This window comes from Gadus morhua, chromosome 20, assembly GCF_902167405.1.
Source record: "Gadus morhua chromosome 20, gadMor3.0, whole genome shotgun sequence".
NCBI classification, from domain to species: Eukaryota; Metazoa; Chordata; class Actinopteri; order Gadiformes; family Gadidae; genus Gadus; species Gadus morhua.
Window position 1 is genome coordinate 19,702,455 of NC_044067.1, and position 18,453 is coordinate 19,720,907.

At 43.3% G+C, this 18,453-nt stretch overlaps 1 protein-coding gene across 1 annotated transcript; it reads right to left on the reverse strand.

Moving 5' to 3' along the window:
• Positions 1 to 63: 63 nt before the first annotated feature.
• Positions 64 to 16,346, reverse strand: LOC115533448 (uncharacterized protein C21orf62 homolog). The gene is made up of 3 exons (XM_030343983.1): positions 16,210 to 16,346; positions 15,838 to 16,012; positions 64 to 4,995 (listed from the first exon to the last, which is right to left on the reverse strand). Exon 3 carries the CDS (start codon positions 4,929 to 4,931, stop codon positions 4,095 to 4,097), a length of 837 nt encoding a protein of 278 aa, XP_030199843.1. The 5' UTR covers positions 4,932 to 4,995; positions 15,838 to 16,012; positions 16,210 to 16,346; the 3' UTR covers positions 64 to 4,094.
• Positions 16,347 to 18,453: the final 2,107 nt, after the last annotated feature.

Sequence of the window (18,453 nt, forward strand, 5' to 3'; positions counted from 1 at the left end):
TGCTCTGTGCTCCCCCATACCGTCGTATTATGTCAGTGTGGGAGACAGCAAAACAATATAGGCTACTATTGGAATTGTATTTTATTGTCACAAAATATACAAAAGAAAATGGTTAATAAACAAAATCGTTTCTGCTTTAATTACCATATAACCATATCATTGACATATCATTCTGCATCACATCAAGGACCAAACTATATACATATCAAACTTGCCAAGCTATTTTCCAATAAAGGCAGACTCAGTGTCCTAAAATACATTATTTGTTGATTATTCAATCATGTCAATTGATCTAAATAGTTTTAAAAGAAATTATTTCATATATCATCCATTTCCGTCTTAAAGCAAATAGCCTTGAGTTATTCTTTATTTATGCTTTTCATTAAAAAAACACATTCCCTGACACGCGCTTAAGGTGCTGCAATAGAAATAAAGAAGGAAATAAAGCGAAGGCAGGCAGGCTTGTATTAGTGCCTAAAGTCCATCCGTCTGTCTCTTTTTCTCAAAGATCTATATAAAAAAGACATGGATACATGTTAGCGTGCTGCAGGGCTAAAAAGCTATTATGTCTGTGCACGGTGGTCAGGGTAATACACCTGGTATTACCATAAACCTAATCGATCTATTAAAAATGTCCGTGGACGATAATCCCATCCACCAAATTGGCTAGAACAAGGACTAGTGGCCAAAAAAAGGTACTTTGAAAGCAACAGATACTCCTTCTCCTTAAATTAGTTTAGGGTAGGCCTACAGTTATGTTTAATTTGTGGTAGGGCAACTACACCAATAATATGTATTGTTATATTTTGTAGACTGGTTGTGCTATCAATACAAGATGGAGTTCAGAAAAATAAACAGATAACATCTACATTTGGTTTTTGATGCTTAAAAGAGGTTCAAACCATTTTGTACTAGACTCAGTCATACTCACATTCATCAATGTTGTAATGAATGTTATTTTAACAAATCTGCTTTGCAAATCCCATCATCTCCTGTCCCTAAAGGTGTTCTCATCAGGCAGCCAGTTCAGTTCCAGACTGCAGCACTGCCTGACACCACCACCTCTAACCACCACCTCTAACCACACAAGAATAATCACAGAACACTGAATATTATCAAAGATGATCTGAACAGAAAAAAAACAATGCCACACAGACACAGAGTAGCCCGCTTTGAACCCACGCTCACACGCCAGATAACGTGCAGAGGGCGGCTGTGATAATGAATCATCATTGGAAGCTTGGGATCAACACAAGACTTTGTTCGAGCCTTCATCGGGAAAACATTACAGAGGGCAAGCAAAAAGTCAACGATCTCGCGAACATGTGTTTTTCTTTACGTCTGCACACTCGTACGTGCAGCACCTGCATCGAATGATGTGGTCGTTCGGTCACTTCTCATTGGGAATTAACAAGTGTCTTTGTTGCGCACAGGGAACCATCAACATAGTTATCCGTATGAAAGACAGAAAGAACAAAGATACACATACTCGAAAATACACACAACTAGACACACATGCACATGCAGACAGACATGAGTTAATGCACACACACACATGCATACACCTTCAAAACACATGGATGCACAAACACACAAACACACACACACAGGCCCGGGCTCAGCTGTGGTAATGATCTGTGGAACAGACATGTTGTTGGCTGTAGAAAGTGTTTGTGAGAACAGTTTTAAGACAGTGTCTCTCTCTTTCTCTCTCTTGCAGGATAAAATCTGGAACCAAAAGCCAGGGCGGAAGGGGAGGAGAGAGAGAGAGAGAAAGAGAGAGAGAAAGAGAGAGAGAGAGAGAGAGAGAGAGAGAGAGAGAGAGAGAGAGAGAGAGAGAGAGAGAGAGAGAGAGGGCGTGTTTAAAGAGAGCTAAATTATAGTTAAAGAGAGCGCATATGTGTATAGTCTATAAATGTGGAAGAGAAATAGAGAGAGAGACTAAGGGATAGAGGGAAAGAGATCTGGCAGTCGATATTGTGTGGTGAACTGATTTTTTGGACGATTTCGCCAACGCCTCTCCCAATACTGAAAGTGAGGTCCTCAAGCCTTAGAGCGCACAGGATAGTGTTGAAATGTCCTGCTCTGTACTACAGCTAACAGCACTAAATACCAGAGAAAACCCTCATCTCCCTTTGCTAAATCTGGACTCCACTAGCCTCAACGAAGGATTCTTGCTTCCTCTTTAGTTTTTACCAGAGTGAGGAAAGAGGGATTTATAGCCCCTACCCCTGGCCTCCTGGTCGCAGGCCGTCCATTTCAACCTGTTTCATAACAGCATGCTTCATTATTATCATTCCCTTTTTTTTCATCTGACGACCATCTGCTGTCTGTTAGCCCAGGCCTGACAGCTGGGACAACTACAGCAAGGCAGCAGGGAGGTGGGGTGTCTGTAAGCACAGCGCCTACTGGGCCTCTACACTGGTCCCATACTGGAAACATACCACAGCAGGCACAGAGGTCCGCCGTGGCCTCTGACTCTCATGTCGTCAGGACAGTCTTTTTTGGTGAACAGCGCCAGAGACGGAACATGCTGTAAACACGTGGTTCCCAACCTCTACTGCCCCGATCTTTAGGTTGATATGATTTATTTTGGTTCTTACATTTTTTCTTGCATCTGCTTCTGCACAATTACTCTTCAACCCAATCGACTTCTTAACATCATCAGTTTCAGTGACCAATATCCCAAGTGTTTGGTAGTAGTTTTCTTATCGCCACAAATCATTTGTCGATTCTTATATGCAGGAACATTATATCAAAATGACGTTTCACCGATCAAAAAGGAACTACCAAATATCCTTAGCTTACTGTCAACAATACCCACAACCCCATATGCACGACACGGTTAATCTCAGCGATGATGTCATCTGTCACTGCCTCCATACTTTCAACACTAATCCAGTGGTATCATTATTATTGACAACCTACTTATCTATATAAGATCTATCTGTACACAATGATGACTATATGGTCAGACGTGTGCACCAGAACACTAATTAGAGCAGGTAGGATGTCAAGATGTTATTTTACAACCCAGTTGGGGACGCTCGAGTTGAGGATCAGGAAACCAAACATTTCAGTTGGCACCCGTCGGCAATCCACAGTAAGGAACACCCTGTTCTATTCCAAGAGCACCTTTTTCATGGGAAATATAAGTATGGCCACCACCGATGACGTCGATGACTAGTCAACGCTACTCTAGGCTTTTCAACTGCAACAGTTAAAAAAAATGGACTGAATGAAATAAATTAGATAACCTCAATACTTGTAGCCATATATCAATGCTATTCACCCCACTAGGGAGGATAAAGGAATATATTTCCATGGCAACACGTTGCCAAGACAACAATGTAACTATACAGAGGCATGAGAACATATTGTTTACTTTTTGGTCTGTTTAAACTCTCTCTCTCTGACTTCATTGATATATTAGGAATATTGTGTATACACATGCCGGCAGAAATGTTTGTATTAAAAAGAGCAGATACATGTAAACAACTTATCCAGCATAGCCACGAAATGTATGCAGGTCATTTGAACGTTATGTTCAGAAATGTTCTGGAATTTAAACTATCCCTCCCTGTCTCTCTCTCTCTCTCTCTCTCTCTCTCTCTCTCTCTCTCTCTCTCTCTCTCTCTCTCTCTCTCTCTCTCTCTCTCCAGCAGGAACACCTGGTATGAAACCATTGTGATGTGTATTTAGCTTAACAATGCAGACATTGGCCATGCTCTGGTTAAAAAGCAGAATAACTTCAATGTTGTCCCTTGTTCAGTTTTTGGGGACAACACAGTGTTAGAACAGTCGTGTAAAAAGTGCCAATTCAACAATCTCTCTCTCAAAAATAAATAAATGCCTGAGAATTAAATTGAGCTTTTTTTTTTCCACAAACGACACACTTTGCCGGCCAGCCAATATAATCCAACTCTTTCCCTCCACTGCACCCAATAATAGAGAATTACACATTCCAAACTGTTAAGCATTTCCTTTGCAAAGATTCAGTTATAGCGGGTGAACGGAGCGTCTGGCAGTAGCGCTGGTCTGCATCCACCCACCTCATAAAAGCCCCCACATCATACCGGTCACTGAGCCTGCCGTCAGTAGACAAAGGTGAGGACCCATTCGCCGTCGGGGTCTCTGACCTGGTCATGTGACCCTGTGCTGTCCCAAGGGGTCGGGGTGGCGGCGGACTGCAGCAGGAGAGCCAGAGGCAGACGGGGGAACTGCGTCTCCAGGGAGGACAACGACTGCCCCGTCACACTGTACGCCTTGAGGGCCGACAGCCCGTTAAGCAGCGCTACGTCCAGGAAGGTCAGGCGGAGGGGGGGGGACACACCCCTACCCGCTCCCTCCTCCTCCTCCAACTCCTCCACAGAAGACGACGATGACAAAACCCGGGCAGCTGGCATGACTATGGACAGCTCCTGGTCGGGGTAGGGCGCCCCCTGGGCGCTGCTGTGGATCTTCAGGGTGAGGAGGCCCAGCAGAGCCAGGTGCTGGGAGTTCAGGGGCTTCCCTCCGCAGGAGACCAGCTGCAGGTGGCTGACCCGGCTCCCGTTGAGCAGGTCCTGGAGGAGCCCCGTGTCCCTCAGCCACACCGTCACCAGAACGCTGGGCTCGCTCAGGCCAGCAGGGGGCAGCGCGGTGGGTGAGACGCTGCGGCAGCTGCACTGAAGTTCAGCCAGAGTTTCATCGCAGTGGAGCACCGGCGCTGGGCAGCTGCAGTAGCGGAGGCCGCCACCGGGGGCGCTGTCCTGAAAGAACAGCATGTTGTTGTTGTTGTTGATGATAGCCGGCTCGGTGACGACGGCAGAGACAGGGGTGACAGCCGCTGAAGTGGGGGTGGACTCTGTTGTCCAGGCGATGCGGGACGGCAGGAAGGACAGGCACAGAAACCACGGTAACAGGGCGGAGGAGATCTTGTTCAAAGACATCTCCCTGGCAACCGAGCTGACTACATCTTCACGGAGGGCAGCCACTGGAGACGGTGAATACTACCTGTGACAACCCAATGAGAAGCAGGATTTAAGAAAATCATTGCGGTGACAGAAAGCCTTTTACACAGCCCCTTATAGCAGACTATCTTTTTAAATACATCCATCCTTTTCCTTTTTCCTTTTTAAAACATTCTTGGAAGTCAAAATAAAACAAATACAAAAAGAAACTCAATGAGAACTTCAATGATACTTTCAATATGATTTCAATACTTCCATTCCATGTAAATCAATTCCTCTTCTCTTTTTAAGTCTTCCATATTTACTGCTTTCTTTTACAGCCAAATTGACACACAAAGAAGTCCTGTGTTTCTCGTTTGCTGTATACAGTAACCTGCCCATGTTTTTATAGTGCGGCGGCCAGGCCAGTGTGGGACCTATGCTGGATTGAAACCATGCAGCCCTTTCTCTCCTCTTCCAGTCTGGGCTCCCACACAACTCACTGAAGCTCCTTGGACTTATTTATTTATTTTCTTCCCTCGCTTTTATTGTGGAAAGGTCCTTCCAGGCCCCCGGCTACTGTGGATGGCGTAAGGCCGTCCATAAATGTGCCCGTAACACTGTGTGCTTCTCCAAGTGGAAGAAAAAATGAAAGAAAGAGAGAGGAAAAAATGAAAAGTAAAGTAGAGGGCCTGACAAATTATAAACGTCCAGGAAAAACAGAACAGTGCCTTCTTTCTTTCTCCCCCCACCGTTTAGGAAGGGAGGAATAGAGCGATGAATAAGCACTCCTGACTTTCCCCCCAGCTTCCCCTGTTTTCTTTCACTTTAAAAGGAGGAGAGGACTTTCTGATGTTGTGATTGGCGGGACAGCTGGACGGAGCGCTATGAAACCACGTCTGGAAAAAGACGAGCGTGGATTGATGTGGTGGTGCATGGAGCAGAGCCGCTTATAGCAACACACCAGGGCTCCCAACGCAACACACTCAATATATGAATCTTAATACAGAGCTCTCTCTTCACAGGTTGGACCCAGCACACCGTCCTTAAGTCTAGCGCACGCCAACTTGACTCAAGCCCACGGTTAAAATACAACGTCTTATTACACGGCATTACACAGCAGTCTGTGTACCTACCTGTACATCTGTGTCTGTGTGTGTGTGTGTGGGGGCAACAATAAGCCAGCTGTGAGAGTGGTTGTGTGTGTGTGTGTGTTACATAACACTTAACACAAAGCTAGGTTGACAAATGTAACCTTGTTGTAACCTTGTTGTGTAGCTTGTGTGTAACGTCCAACCTGACTCGGAGTAACACCTGGAGCTGATTGGATAATTTGTTTACAGTAGCCACTGTCTCCCCCCCACTCCCTGCTACGCCACACAAACGTACACACTCTCTCACTCGCTCCCTCTTACCTCACTGCTAATATTAGTCATTGTCTATCCAGCTGTTCCAAACCCAGCCCTTCTCCCTCCTCATGTAAAAGTATCTATCTCTCTCTACTTCCATTCCTTGCTCTCTCTCTCTCTCTCTCTCTCTCTCTCTCTCTCTCTCTCTCTCTCTCTCTCTCTCTCTCTCTCTCTCTCTCTCTCTCCCTCCCTCTCTCTCATCATCGCTCCATAATGCTCTTTATGTGGACCCTTCTTGTGGTCTTTACATTAGCCGTATTTTATATTATTTCTCTCCCATCATCCGATTCCTTCATATCTCTTTCTTTCACTCTCTCATTCCCTGTTGCTCAAATCCCTGCAACAGACCTCAGCTAGGAGACTGGATGAAGAGAGAGAGAGAAAGAGAGAGAGAGAGAGAGAGAGAGAGATACTAATTGTGAAAAATAGAGAGAGAATAAGACAGGGAACGGAACACCGTGTAAGAAGGGAAGAGCAAGAAGGAATGAGTGTGGATGCATGTGTGAGAGAGAAAGGGAGATCAAGAGAAAGAGAGCGGGAGAGACATACAGTATGTGAAGAGGACTGGCTGTGTGTCTGTATGCATGTGTGTTTGTTTGTGTGTGTGTTTTTGTGTGTGTGTGTGTGTTTTTGTGTGTGAGAGAGATAGAGATCAAGAGAGAGTGGGAGATATATAGAGTATGTGTGTATGTGAACCTGTATGGGCATATGTGCGCATGCATGTGAAAAAATGCATTGTTCCAAGTGCGTGCCCAATTGCATTGGGCTGCGTTGATACACAAACCGATGCATTCAGGCACGCACATTCACATGTGCGTCTGTACGTTTATGTGTGGATAGGTGAGTGAATATGCATTTGGGCGCATGCATGTGTGTGTGTTGGAGGAGAGTCTGGGAGCTCATTCCTCTGACATCATATCCTACACTCAGCCACTAACACCAAAAACTCTCTCTCTCTCTCTCTCTCTCTCTCTCTCTCTCTCTCTCTCTCTCTCTCTCTCTCTCTCTCTAATGCTCTCCATATTCCATTCCCTTTTTATGCCTCCCACTCTCTCCCGCTTCTGCTCCCTCCCATCCCTCAAGATCTTTCAACCTCTCTTTCCCCCTCCCTCCTCCCCTCCCTCTCTCTATCTTTCCCAGTCTCCATGCTACTAAGTCTAGGTTAGAAAAGGTTTCATTCTAGGTTTCATTCATATTTAAGCTTGGTTGTGTAATAATATAGTCGTATAGTAAAGCCTAGCTTTACTAGATAGTATAGAGTAGCATAGCATAGCTTAGTTTAGTATAGTATAGTACAGTGAGTATACACCATCAAATTGTATTGTCATTTGAAGATGTAATATACTTGTGTACTACAGCATACAGGTGTTTCTGGGCTGTCCCTAAGAAACACTGTCCTCTCATCTGATTGGCCAAGCTGTAACACAGCTGCAGCCTTGGATGATGTCATCTCATTCTAGAAGAAAAATACACTTGGACTTTTCAAAGTCCAGGAAGTTTATAATGTGCAGAGATTCAAATTAAGCTACATCTATATACATTAATGTATATCAAAATATACAATTCTCTACAACAGAGAAGATGAAAACTACAACCCGACAGAGCGTCGAAGAAACTTCCTGATTTCTCGTCTCTCTGTGTCAGGGAAGAGACGGGACTGTTTAAAAAGACACAATGAGTGTGCGTGTATGTGTGTGTGTCTGTGTGTGTGTTTCTGTGTGTGTGAGAGAATGTCCTGTTCTCCAGATGTCAGATGTTTGACTCCAGATCACAGTCACATTTTGTTCTCTCTCTCTCTCTCCCTCTCAAAAAATAATATATATATATATATATATATATATATATATATATATATATATATATATATATATATATATATATATTTATAGATTTATAGATATATTAGTGGTGTCAGTTTTATTAACGGCGTTAACACAAACCAATTTTAACGGCGTTAATTTTTTTATTACGCGATTTACGCTCTTTTGGCTTGGCAAACGTTGTAGTTTTTTTACCTGCTATCTAACAACAACTAGTCAAGTTAGAAAAACTACAACACCATACCGGATCTAGCTACACCGGAAACAAAAACAACAAGCACGCCGCAGAAACTTGGTGGGGCTAGCAAGGATATGGAGCGCCGTGTGTGTGTTTCGAGCCTGCACGAGAGTTCAACATTGTCATTAGCTGTTACATCTTTCTGACCAATCGCAGTTCAAGGTCCACCTGGGCTGTACCACTTCGGGAGGGGCCGCTCAGTTACTCCCCTCTAGACAAAATCAACTTGGTTGCGACGTTGACCATTTGTTGCGGCTGTTGAGTGAGTGAGTATGGCAAGCCATCCCCGCCAGAAAACGGCATCATTTAGACGCGTATCACCTTCATCACGCCATAAAAAACACTGTAAAATGTAGAAAAACTGCGTATTTTACGCCGTCATGTTAAGCCTTTCAAGAGCGAGCGTAAAAAGCGCAGTTTTGAACATCATACCGCGCGTAAAATACGTCGCGTTTGTGCACATCACAACGGCGTAAAATACGGCGTTTCTCTAGTATGCTAATAATCTCCGCCCTTCTTTTCTCTCAGCCAAGGAATTTGAAGTGTTCGCGCCCAATCGCTGACCAAGACAAGCAGACCAAATCAGTTCAGCACAGATCTGCTTTGAGGATTTCTCCTCTCATTTGGCGTTAGTTGTAGCGTCATATAGATATGTATATTAGTAAATGCAGCTGCAACAGTGTGGTCGCCGTGGCCCAATCAATAGAGACGCTTTATCTGTAGGCTGGAGGTTGTCGGATCGAATCCATTTATTTTCCGATTTCTGCTTTTTTCAGATGGTCACGCTTTTATGATCGCAATGCTTTTTAGTCAGCCAGCCAGATCATCTCGGTGTCTTGTAACACGCTTTATAAGTTAATTATATTTAAATTATACACGGCATTTTATTTTCACGGCATTTTCCCCGACAGACAGACACACACTTTATTTACCCCAAACTAACTTTCATAATCCAGCAGGTTACACAATACAAATAACTCTTACACAAATACAGACAGCCTATACAGTAGGCTAATACAGCGACCACCTCAGCAAAATGTAAAAAGAAGATATAAGCTAAATTTTAAATACAGATGCTGTAGCCTACATAAAAATACAGATGCCACATTAAATATGAAAATAGGATACAATGTATAAATATGCAAAACTAGGATATAACTAGGCTATAATGAGAATACTTGGTTACAGCTGTGCAATGACTATCCTAAATTAAATTAGTTATATGGAAAGATTTTTGTCTATGGAATGATCCTGTCACTAGGAGAATCCGTGTATGGTTCATTCTTTGAATATTCAGATTTAAAACTAAATCAGAAAAAACAATTAACAGGATTGTTTTTTGGTTTTTCTGATTTGGTTTTGAAACTGAAAAAGGGCAAAAGGAATAAACAAATAAACGGCATTTGTGTTTGTGTGTTGGTTTTATAAACCCGAAACAGAAAAACAAAAACAGATACATGTAGCCCAGGCCTATTCAACTAGCGGCCCGTGGGCCAAATGCGGCCCCTCTTAATTTTTTTCTGGCCCGCAAGAGGTTGCGTGCAAAAAATAAATAAAATAAAGGAGAAACATAGTTGCATGCAAATCAGGTTTCTGTGTGTAGCCGGTGATACTAGCCAGTATCAGTACCCGACAATCAGGAACTGGCATCACTTATTCTGACAATGTTTGGCTCAACCGATACGTGTGAGTCTAGCTTTTCTCATATGAATGCCATCAGAACAAGGGCACGTTACTCCACGACCTATGAGAAGCTGCATGAGTGTCTCAGGATGAGCCAAAATAGGCAAACAAGGCAGTGCAATCTTTCTCACTGACTCACTGGCTCAAAATGTCTCATATGCACAGAAGTTCTGTTTTGTGATGATTCAAACAACATTGTTTAATTCTAAACATGTGTCCAAAATATGTGAGAACAAAATCTTTTATAATGATACGATTAAAAATGAAGAAGAAGAAGAATGCGTCCGACAAGTTTATTCCATGTACTAGTAATATATATATTAAGTTAACACTACTTTAAGTACGATTTATTTGTAGCGATTCATTCACGTAGTTTTACTCTGTGTGGCCCATGAACCCCCAGTGGTTTTCCTTTTCGGCCAACTTGTTAAGGAGGTTGAGTAGCCCTGATGTAGCCTATAGTTATAAGCTACACCAGAAGGCAGAACGCAGCGAAGAAAAAAGAGCCAACCACCTAAACCAGCAATAGACTGTCTAATTATATTTAGCCTTGGTTATGGCCGCACTTGAACCTTATGGTGATTTTATTCGTGAACTATTTGACACTGGAAAGACACACGACGTGATCAGTACCAGCAATCTGGTGCCCTGAAGTACTCCGTTATGACGGTGAGGAGGTTCTGTGTGGAGCACAACCTTCAAAGAAGAATTCTAGTTTCCGATTTAGTTTCAGATCGTCCACTCGCAGACTTAGTAGTAGTCGCCGGCTCCCATGGGAAACAATAAAGCTGGCCATTGTAGAATGCGAGAGACTCGATGGAACGTTTGAAACGTCTTCATATGCATTTTTATTTATTTTTTAAAACAACCTCTTGCCTACAGAGCAAGCGTCTCTGTCGATAGGGCCACGGCCACGGTGACCACACTGTTGTAACTGGATTTACTAATATATATATATGACGCTACAACTAACAACAAATGAGAGGAGAACTCCTCAAAGCAGATCTGTGCTGGCTGAACTGATTTGGTCTGCTTGTCTTATTCAGCGATTGGGCGCAAACATTTCAAATGCATTGACTGAGAGAAAAGAAGGGCGGAGATCATTAGCATACTAGAGGAACGCCGTATTTTACGCCGTTGTGATGTGCACAAACGCTGCGTATTTTACGCGCGGTTTGATGTTCAAAACGGCGCTCTTTACGCGCGCTCTTGAAAGGCTTAATCGCGGCGTAAAAAGCGACGCTTTTTGCGCATCGCGGCGTAAAATATGCTGTTTTTCTACATTTTACGGCGTTTTTTACGGCGTAATGAAGGTGATACGCGTCTAAATGATGCCGTTTTCCGGCGGGGATGGCTTGCCATAAGTGAGAGGTAGCGGGCGCACAGCTCAGGCTGCCGGACGGTGCTGCAAGGAACTTTTATAAACGCAACATTGTTATCCCGCAGTAATCAGCCCGACAGCCCCGAAACGTTAACGGCCCACCGGGAATTCTCCCGACTCTCCCGATTGCCACTTCGCCACCGTGTGTGTGTGTGTGTGTGTGTGTAGGCATTATTTGATAGCCTGGTAATGTGTATAGGCCTACGTAGGCCTACAGTAGGAATATTCCTACTAGTTTACAAAGATTTTTTTATAGTTATATTTATTATATTTCGCATCTTCGCTGAGCAAGAGTTTTGTTCGAAAGTTCAGTGATTGAAACAAATGAAAGCCTGGGTTATTGAAGTTTTACGGTAGGCTTACCACTGTCATGCACCTACCCGATGTCAGGTGGACCGGGTTGAATTCACTGGGGGTCTCTCTTCTTACTGTCCTGCTCAACACTCTCTGATCTCACTAAGGCTAGCAGCACGAAATCAAGGGATATTTAGAATAGAAAAAAAAGTGTGATTAATCACGATTAATCACAAGTTAATTATGACATTAATGCGATTAATCTCAAAAAAATATTTTACTCGCTTGACAGCACTAATATATATATATAGAAATGTAGTACCACGGTCCAACAGGAATAAAAGAGTGTGTACTGGGGAGGTATCTGCAGTTTGCCTACTATTACTAAAACCATGTATTTGCTACAAAGCCATGGGACAATTTTCAGTTGATATCATCAATTTAGAATATTTGATCAACAATATAAACTAGAATTTTCACACGCGCATTGCGCAAGCTCAAACTCTAGTTGTAATTAAACCCATAGCAACAATGTGGAAACTCCAGTCGATAATGTAAGACATTTCTGAACACATAATATAATAACATTTTGCCTATAATTTTACAATGTAAACCATTCGTTCACCACAAATGACTCTTAAAAGCAGTGCCAACATTAAAATATTTTTTAACCATTCAGCGAACAAAAGGCAACAGGCGGATCATTGAGGGGGCCACTCAATGATATGCAGAAGCGTCAACAACACGCCCACTGAAGTGGTGTGAGAAATACCGACTTTCTACTCCTCATTCACATATAAGGTCATTTACATTTCCTACAGGGAAAATACTACCTCAGGGGTAGTATTATTCAGGAGTTTTTCAGGGTACAAATGTCAGCATATGTTGTTCACACACACGGCCCATCAGCAGAAGATCAGGACTTACACGTGTGTCTAAAAGCAGTGTGTGAGCATTTGATTACATTATAAAATCTGTCAGGGGTAATTGTTCAATGGAAAGTGTAGTATACTATGCATGCAAATCAATTATCAAATAGCTTTTAGTGTTATTCAGGGCTGAAAAGTGCATTGACATTTTAAAATGCAAGGCAACTGTTTAGTTGAAAATAATGATCATGAAATTAAAAATCTCTTGCAGTGTCTTGGCCAAGACAGGCAGCAGTAGCATAGAGTCAACATTGCATACACACAAAACAAAAGAAAAATAAAACAACTAAAACAGGGGGGAGGGGGGGATATCAATATCGCAAGACATTTGGGGAGGTGTCATGCCAAATTTGTACCGGCTGCCAAATTTGTACCGGGCACGTCAACAGTTGTCCGTTGCCAGGCAACGGACAACTGATTACGTAAGGGTTGTCCGTTGCCGGGCAGGTTTCAAAAAACATTCGCCCTCATGTTGCCATGAGACGAAATAACATGATACAGATAACGGATCGCTAGATAACACTTGTTTTTACTTTATATTTGTATTGTATTTAATTGTTTAATCAAATTTAGCTAGTAAACTGAGTGTTTAAAGCGGGTTTCAAAAAACATTCGCGCTCATGTTGCCAAAGACGAAATAACATAATACAGAAAACGGATCGCTAGATAACACTTGTTTTTACTTTATATTTGTATTGTATTCAATTGTTTAATCAAATTTAGCAAGTAAACTGAGTGTTTAAAGCAGGTCAAGGACGAAATAGCACAATACAGATAACGGACAAGTGCGAATGAACGAGCTTGAAGGTTTGCGAATGTTCGTGAACCTTTCACGTCATTCGACGCGATCGTCCGTTGCCAGGCAACGGACGACGCGATCATCTGTTGCCAGGCAGGTTTGGAATGGATTACGTGTGGATGACGCGCCCGGTACAAATTTGGCAGCCGGTACAAATTTGGCATGACAGAGGCTCAAGGAGGAGTGTAATATTAAGTTTGTGCAACAAAGTGTAAAGACATTTCGGGAGGCTCAAGGAGGAGCGTAATATTACATTTGAGCAACGAAGTGTAGTCTTGTGGTGGACTCTATAGACATAATTAACCATACCGTGTAATTGACATGTTTTCGTTCTGTGTTATAGGGACAGTGTCTCTGTAACAATCACGTTACTTCTGTGTTGATATGCCGATGCGATGTTTGAATTTACCGTTTTTTATATGACAAAATGTACGACCCGCCGTTGCTTGACGAGGTGATACATAGTCTCTTCCCTTATTTTAATGAAATTTATACAGTCTATAGACAGAACCTGTGTACCTGGGCGAGTGTCGCTGCTGTGTGTGCACGTGCGTGCGTTCTAACCTGCGCTTGTGTCGACGGCGGAGCCGTTATGTTTAAAAACATAACATCTTACCTGGACAAGTGTCGCTGCGGTTTGTGCGTGTGCGTGTGTGTTCTTACCTGCACGTGTTTCGATGGAGGAGCCGTTATGTTTAAAAACATGACGTCTTAGCTCGGCGAGTGTTTCGCTGCCTTTGTCTTTGACAACGGTGTGTGTGCGCGTGCATGTGTGTTTGTGTGTGTGTGTGTGTGCGTGTGTGTGCGCTTCCGTGTATGGACTCAATAGCTAAAGAGCACAACGCCACAGGCAGTCTCCCAGACACGCCACCCCGACCGCGATTATTATTTTTTTTAAACAGGTTTACCATTTCTTGCCTCTGATTGGTTAGAATGGCTCGCCTCCAATTATAGTTAGGGTTTGAGTAATGGGTAACCCTAACCAGTGTTGGGGGTAACGCGTTAAAAAGTAACGCGTTACAGTAACGATATTACTTTTATGGGTAACGAAGTAAAGTAACGCATTACATTTCAAATATCGGTAACTATACTTTACTGGACTATAGTAAATCGCTTTCCTGCGTTACCCAAGCCGTGTTTGCCTGTGTGTAAAGTTATGATCTGTTTAAGTCTGCGCGTTTAAATGCAGAGTCAGGTAAATAGCCGGTGGCTCTGCTACCACTTGTTGAAAGGGCAACAGCGCCACTTAGCGTAGCGGTCACAGTCAGCCATGCTCCGGCAATAGAGTACCATAGCAACCGATTTTCGGTTCTACACAAACCAAATTAACAAGGGGAAATCATATGCCACGCAAACCTTTTATAGGTTCCTGTGGCATGGGATTCTTGCCTCGCACGTAAGCCTATCATAGTGATCGATTTAACTGAAATCGATTACTATGGGCTTTTGGGATGACGGGAATTTTCTGTTTATTTAATTAATTGCATATGTTTCCTTTTTATGGGCTTAAGTTCATTTGTTTTAATTTTAAGGGATAAGTGACCTATATTTTTATTGACCATGAATCTAATAACAAGCTGGTTTTGTTCTCATGTTTCCCAAAGGCTGTGTTTTGAAACTTGTTGCTACTGATTGACCACCACAGCCTCCTTTATCCTGTTGGTTGTGGATTTATTGTTGTCTCCTATGGTTTTATATGCCATTTTATATACATGTATACAATAAACACAAGGTGATGATAGAGCTATGGACGGTGTTTGTCAATTCATCTGCACAGTAAATTAAGAAACGGGAAAAGTAAAGTAATAAGTAGCCTAGTGAAGTTACCTTTTAAATGCAGTAACTAGTAAAGTAATCTCATTACAATTTACAGAAGTAACTAGCAATGAGTAACAAATTACTTTTTTTGAGTAGGCCTAACTACCCCAACACTGACCCTAACCCATAACCCTAACCCTTACCATAACCCTAACCCTAACCAAAATCTCCCGCAAACAGCTAGGACTAATCGAAACACGATCTGAAGGGGAACCCCTCTAACCAATCCGAGGCGGTAAGCCTGTTTTTGGAAAAAATATTTCGCCCCCCGACCCCTCGCTCTCCAAACCATAAAGCGGAATAGTACTTGACTGTGGCGCACGCCACACCACAGTAAGCCAACACGTATAGACTTGCCATTTGTACTGTACACATAATAATGTGGGTGGGTCTGCTGGCGTGCGTGTTTGTGTGTGCACGTGTGGTTGTCTGTGTGCGTGCGTACGTGCGTGTGTGTTTGTGTGTGTATGTGCGTGCGTAAGTGCATGTTTGTGTCTGTGTGCGTGCGTGCCTGTGTGTGCGTGTTTGTACTTACAGGGAGCACTTTCGGTCAAAGAAGTATGACGTCGCCTGCTCCGTGTCCACAACGCGTTTTATCCATCGCCCCCCCACTCCCCCCCCCCCCCCCCCATCCTCCCCCCTCAGCGTGAAAGGCGGCCGTCGGAGCGTTCACATCTACCGGCAACATCAAAGGGAACCGCCCGCTGCCTCTGCGGAACACATCAACATAACGGAGGAGAGACTTCAGAGGAAGGCAGAGCAAATCAAATAGCCATATGGGGAGACGGAGAGAAAAAAGTGAGTGAGAGAAAAGTGCGGAAAAGTAGGCAAAGGCGGTTTAAAAAACATGAGGCGGCATATAGGAGTCAGGAAAATAAATAGGCTACTGTAAAGAGGGCTCTCTTACTCGTTTAACAGCAGATCACTAGGACCAGCTCCATCTGGTGACGGCACGATAAATGCAAACACTGGGCACACATCATCCGCATGTCTTCTCTCTCTCTCTCTCTCTCTCTCTCTCTCTCTCTCTCTCTCTCTCTCTCTCTCTCTCTCTCTCTCTCTCTCTCTCTCTCTCTCTCTCTCTCTCTCTCTCTCTCTCTCTCTCTCTCTCTCTCTCTCTCTCTCTCTCTCTCTCTCTCTCTCTCTCTCTCTCTCTCTCTCTCTCTCTCTCTCTCTCTCTCTCTCTCTCTCTCTCTCTCTAAACCTATTTTCCCCTCACTCTTTCCCACTCCTTCACTCCTCCCCTCTTGGAACCCACCACTCCTTCTTTCAAATCATTCATCTGAATCGGAGCGGTGGGATTTAGACTGCTGCCCCCTGGTGGCTCACTAGACAAACACCTAACCCCTGCTATTTATAGAGTTCTTACAATGCATGTGTGATGGGTTCTGTCAATGGTTCTAATGGCAATTCATCATTGAGGAAAATTACGTCGGCCAGTAAATCTTCTTTCCTTCTGCTTGTTTTCGGTTACGCTAATGTGTGTGTGTGTGTGTGTGTGTGTGTGTGTGTGTGTGTGTGTGTGTGTGTGTGTGTGTGTGTGTGTGTGTGTCAGTGTGTGTGTGTTTGTGTGTGTGTGTGTGTTTATGTCAGTGTGTATGTCTATAGGTGTGTGTGTGTGTGTGTTTGTTTGTGTCTGTATGCATGAGTTTGTGTGTATGTCTGTATGGTGTTGCAACTGCCTCAATAGTAAGAGTCATCCAGGTATGTCATTGTGAACCAGTTCTGCAGCATTGTCCCCTTCTGCCAGCCATACACACTGAACCACATCCTCCCGGGCCGGGCGATCAGACCAGTTCCACGCCCCTGAGGAAAGAGAACCCAACCTGTACCGACCTCTTCCTCTGGAAGACAGACCATAATACCCTAAAAGCCTCCAAACTGAACCCCGTCTGACAGTTTATTCACAGTCCAACCTGAAGCATGGGACAATCAAGGACATATATTTAATTTAAAGTTATAACGTTGACACGAGTCATGACTCGTGACTTTTTTTAAACAGGAACACACTCAGTCATTTGTTTACGATCACACTATTTGTTTACAGCAGCAACAGTGGTTGCTAGTCACAACCCTAAAAAGAAACCCCATCCCAAATAAGGTCATAGCAGATGGAAAAGCTGGCTGGCTGCTCTCTCGCCAGCTCTCAGGGTTTGAGGAGTGAGATCACTTCCTGTTGGGTTCCTGTAAATGCCTGGTGGGGAAGCAGCCAAGATGGCAGCCAGGGAGACGGGGGTTGAAGGAGTTGCCCAATTCAGAGAAGCCATTAAAAATAAGTACAAGTGGAGCCAGCCATAGCATTACCCAGGCCGTTGGTTTCCTGTTATTACCCATTACACACTGCATTGTATACGTAGAGAAATACAGCAAATTATCAAGTTTAATCCAGCTTTACTTTGACTATTCCTTGTGTTTAAATGGGTTGACTCCTTATACCTATTTGTATTTATTTTGTTCAATGGATTATTATGGGGCTCACTACTGTGATGACCCTATTACACTACTGATTCGCTTTACAGTTATTAAGATACAACACCACCAGGGCATTGATACAGGCACTTCTGTCTTCTACTTTTCTGTCTGTCTTTCTTCCTTTCTCGCTTTCTTTATTTTCTCCATCTCGCTTTCTTCCTCTCTCCCTATCTTTTTTTCATCCTCCCTTTCTTTCTCTCGCTCTTTTTTTATTTCTCTTTCTTTCATTCTCTCTTTATCTTTCTTTCATACTCTCTCCTTACCTTTCTTTCACCCTCCCTTTCTTTCTCTCCCTCTTTCTTTACTTCTCTTTCTTTCTCTCCCTATCTTTCTTTCACCCACCCATTCTTTCTTTCTCTCCCTCTATCTTTAATTGTTTTCTCTCTTTCTTTCTTTCTTTCTTTCTGTACATCTCTTCCTTTCTTCTTTTTCTCTCCCTTTCTCCTTTTCACTCTTTATTTCATTCCATACTTCATCCCTGCTATCCTTACTCCCTTCTTCCCTTCCTTCCTTCATGTGTTTATTCTCGTTCACGGTGCAACAGGACCCGGAACACCCCAGACCCATCGTCATACAGCCGACCTACAGCTGTGTGTAAGCTCACACTATGGTCTGGTTAGTGAACTGTCTGATTGCTAAACTCAGGAGTCCATTGGAATCTGCTTCACATGTGTGTTTT

Excerpts from the sequence above, each read along its gene's own strand:
- LOC115533448 (XM_030343983.1), bottom strand. The coding sequence starts at position 4,931 with ATGTCTTTGAACAAGATCTCCTCCGCCCTGTTACCGTGGTTTCTGTGC.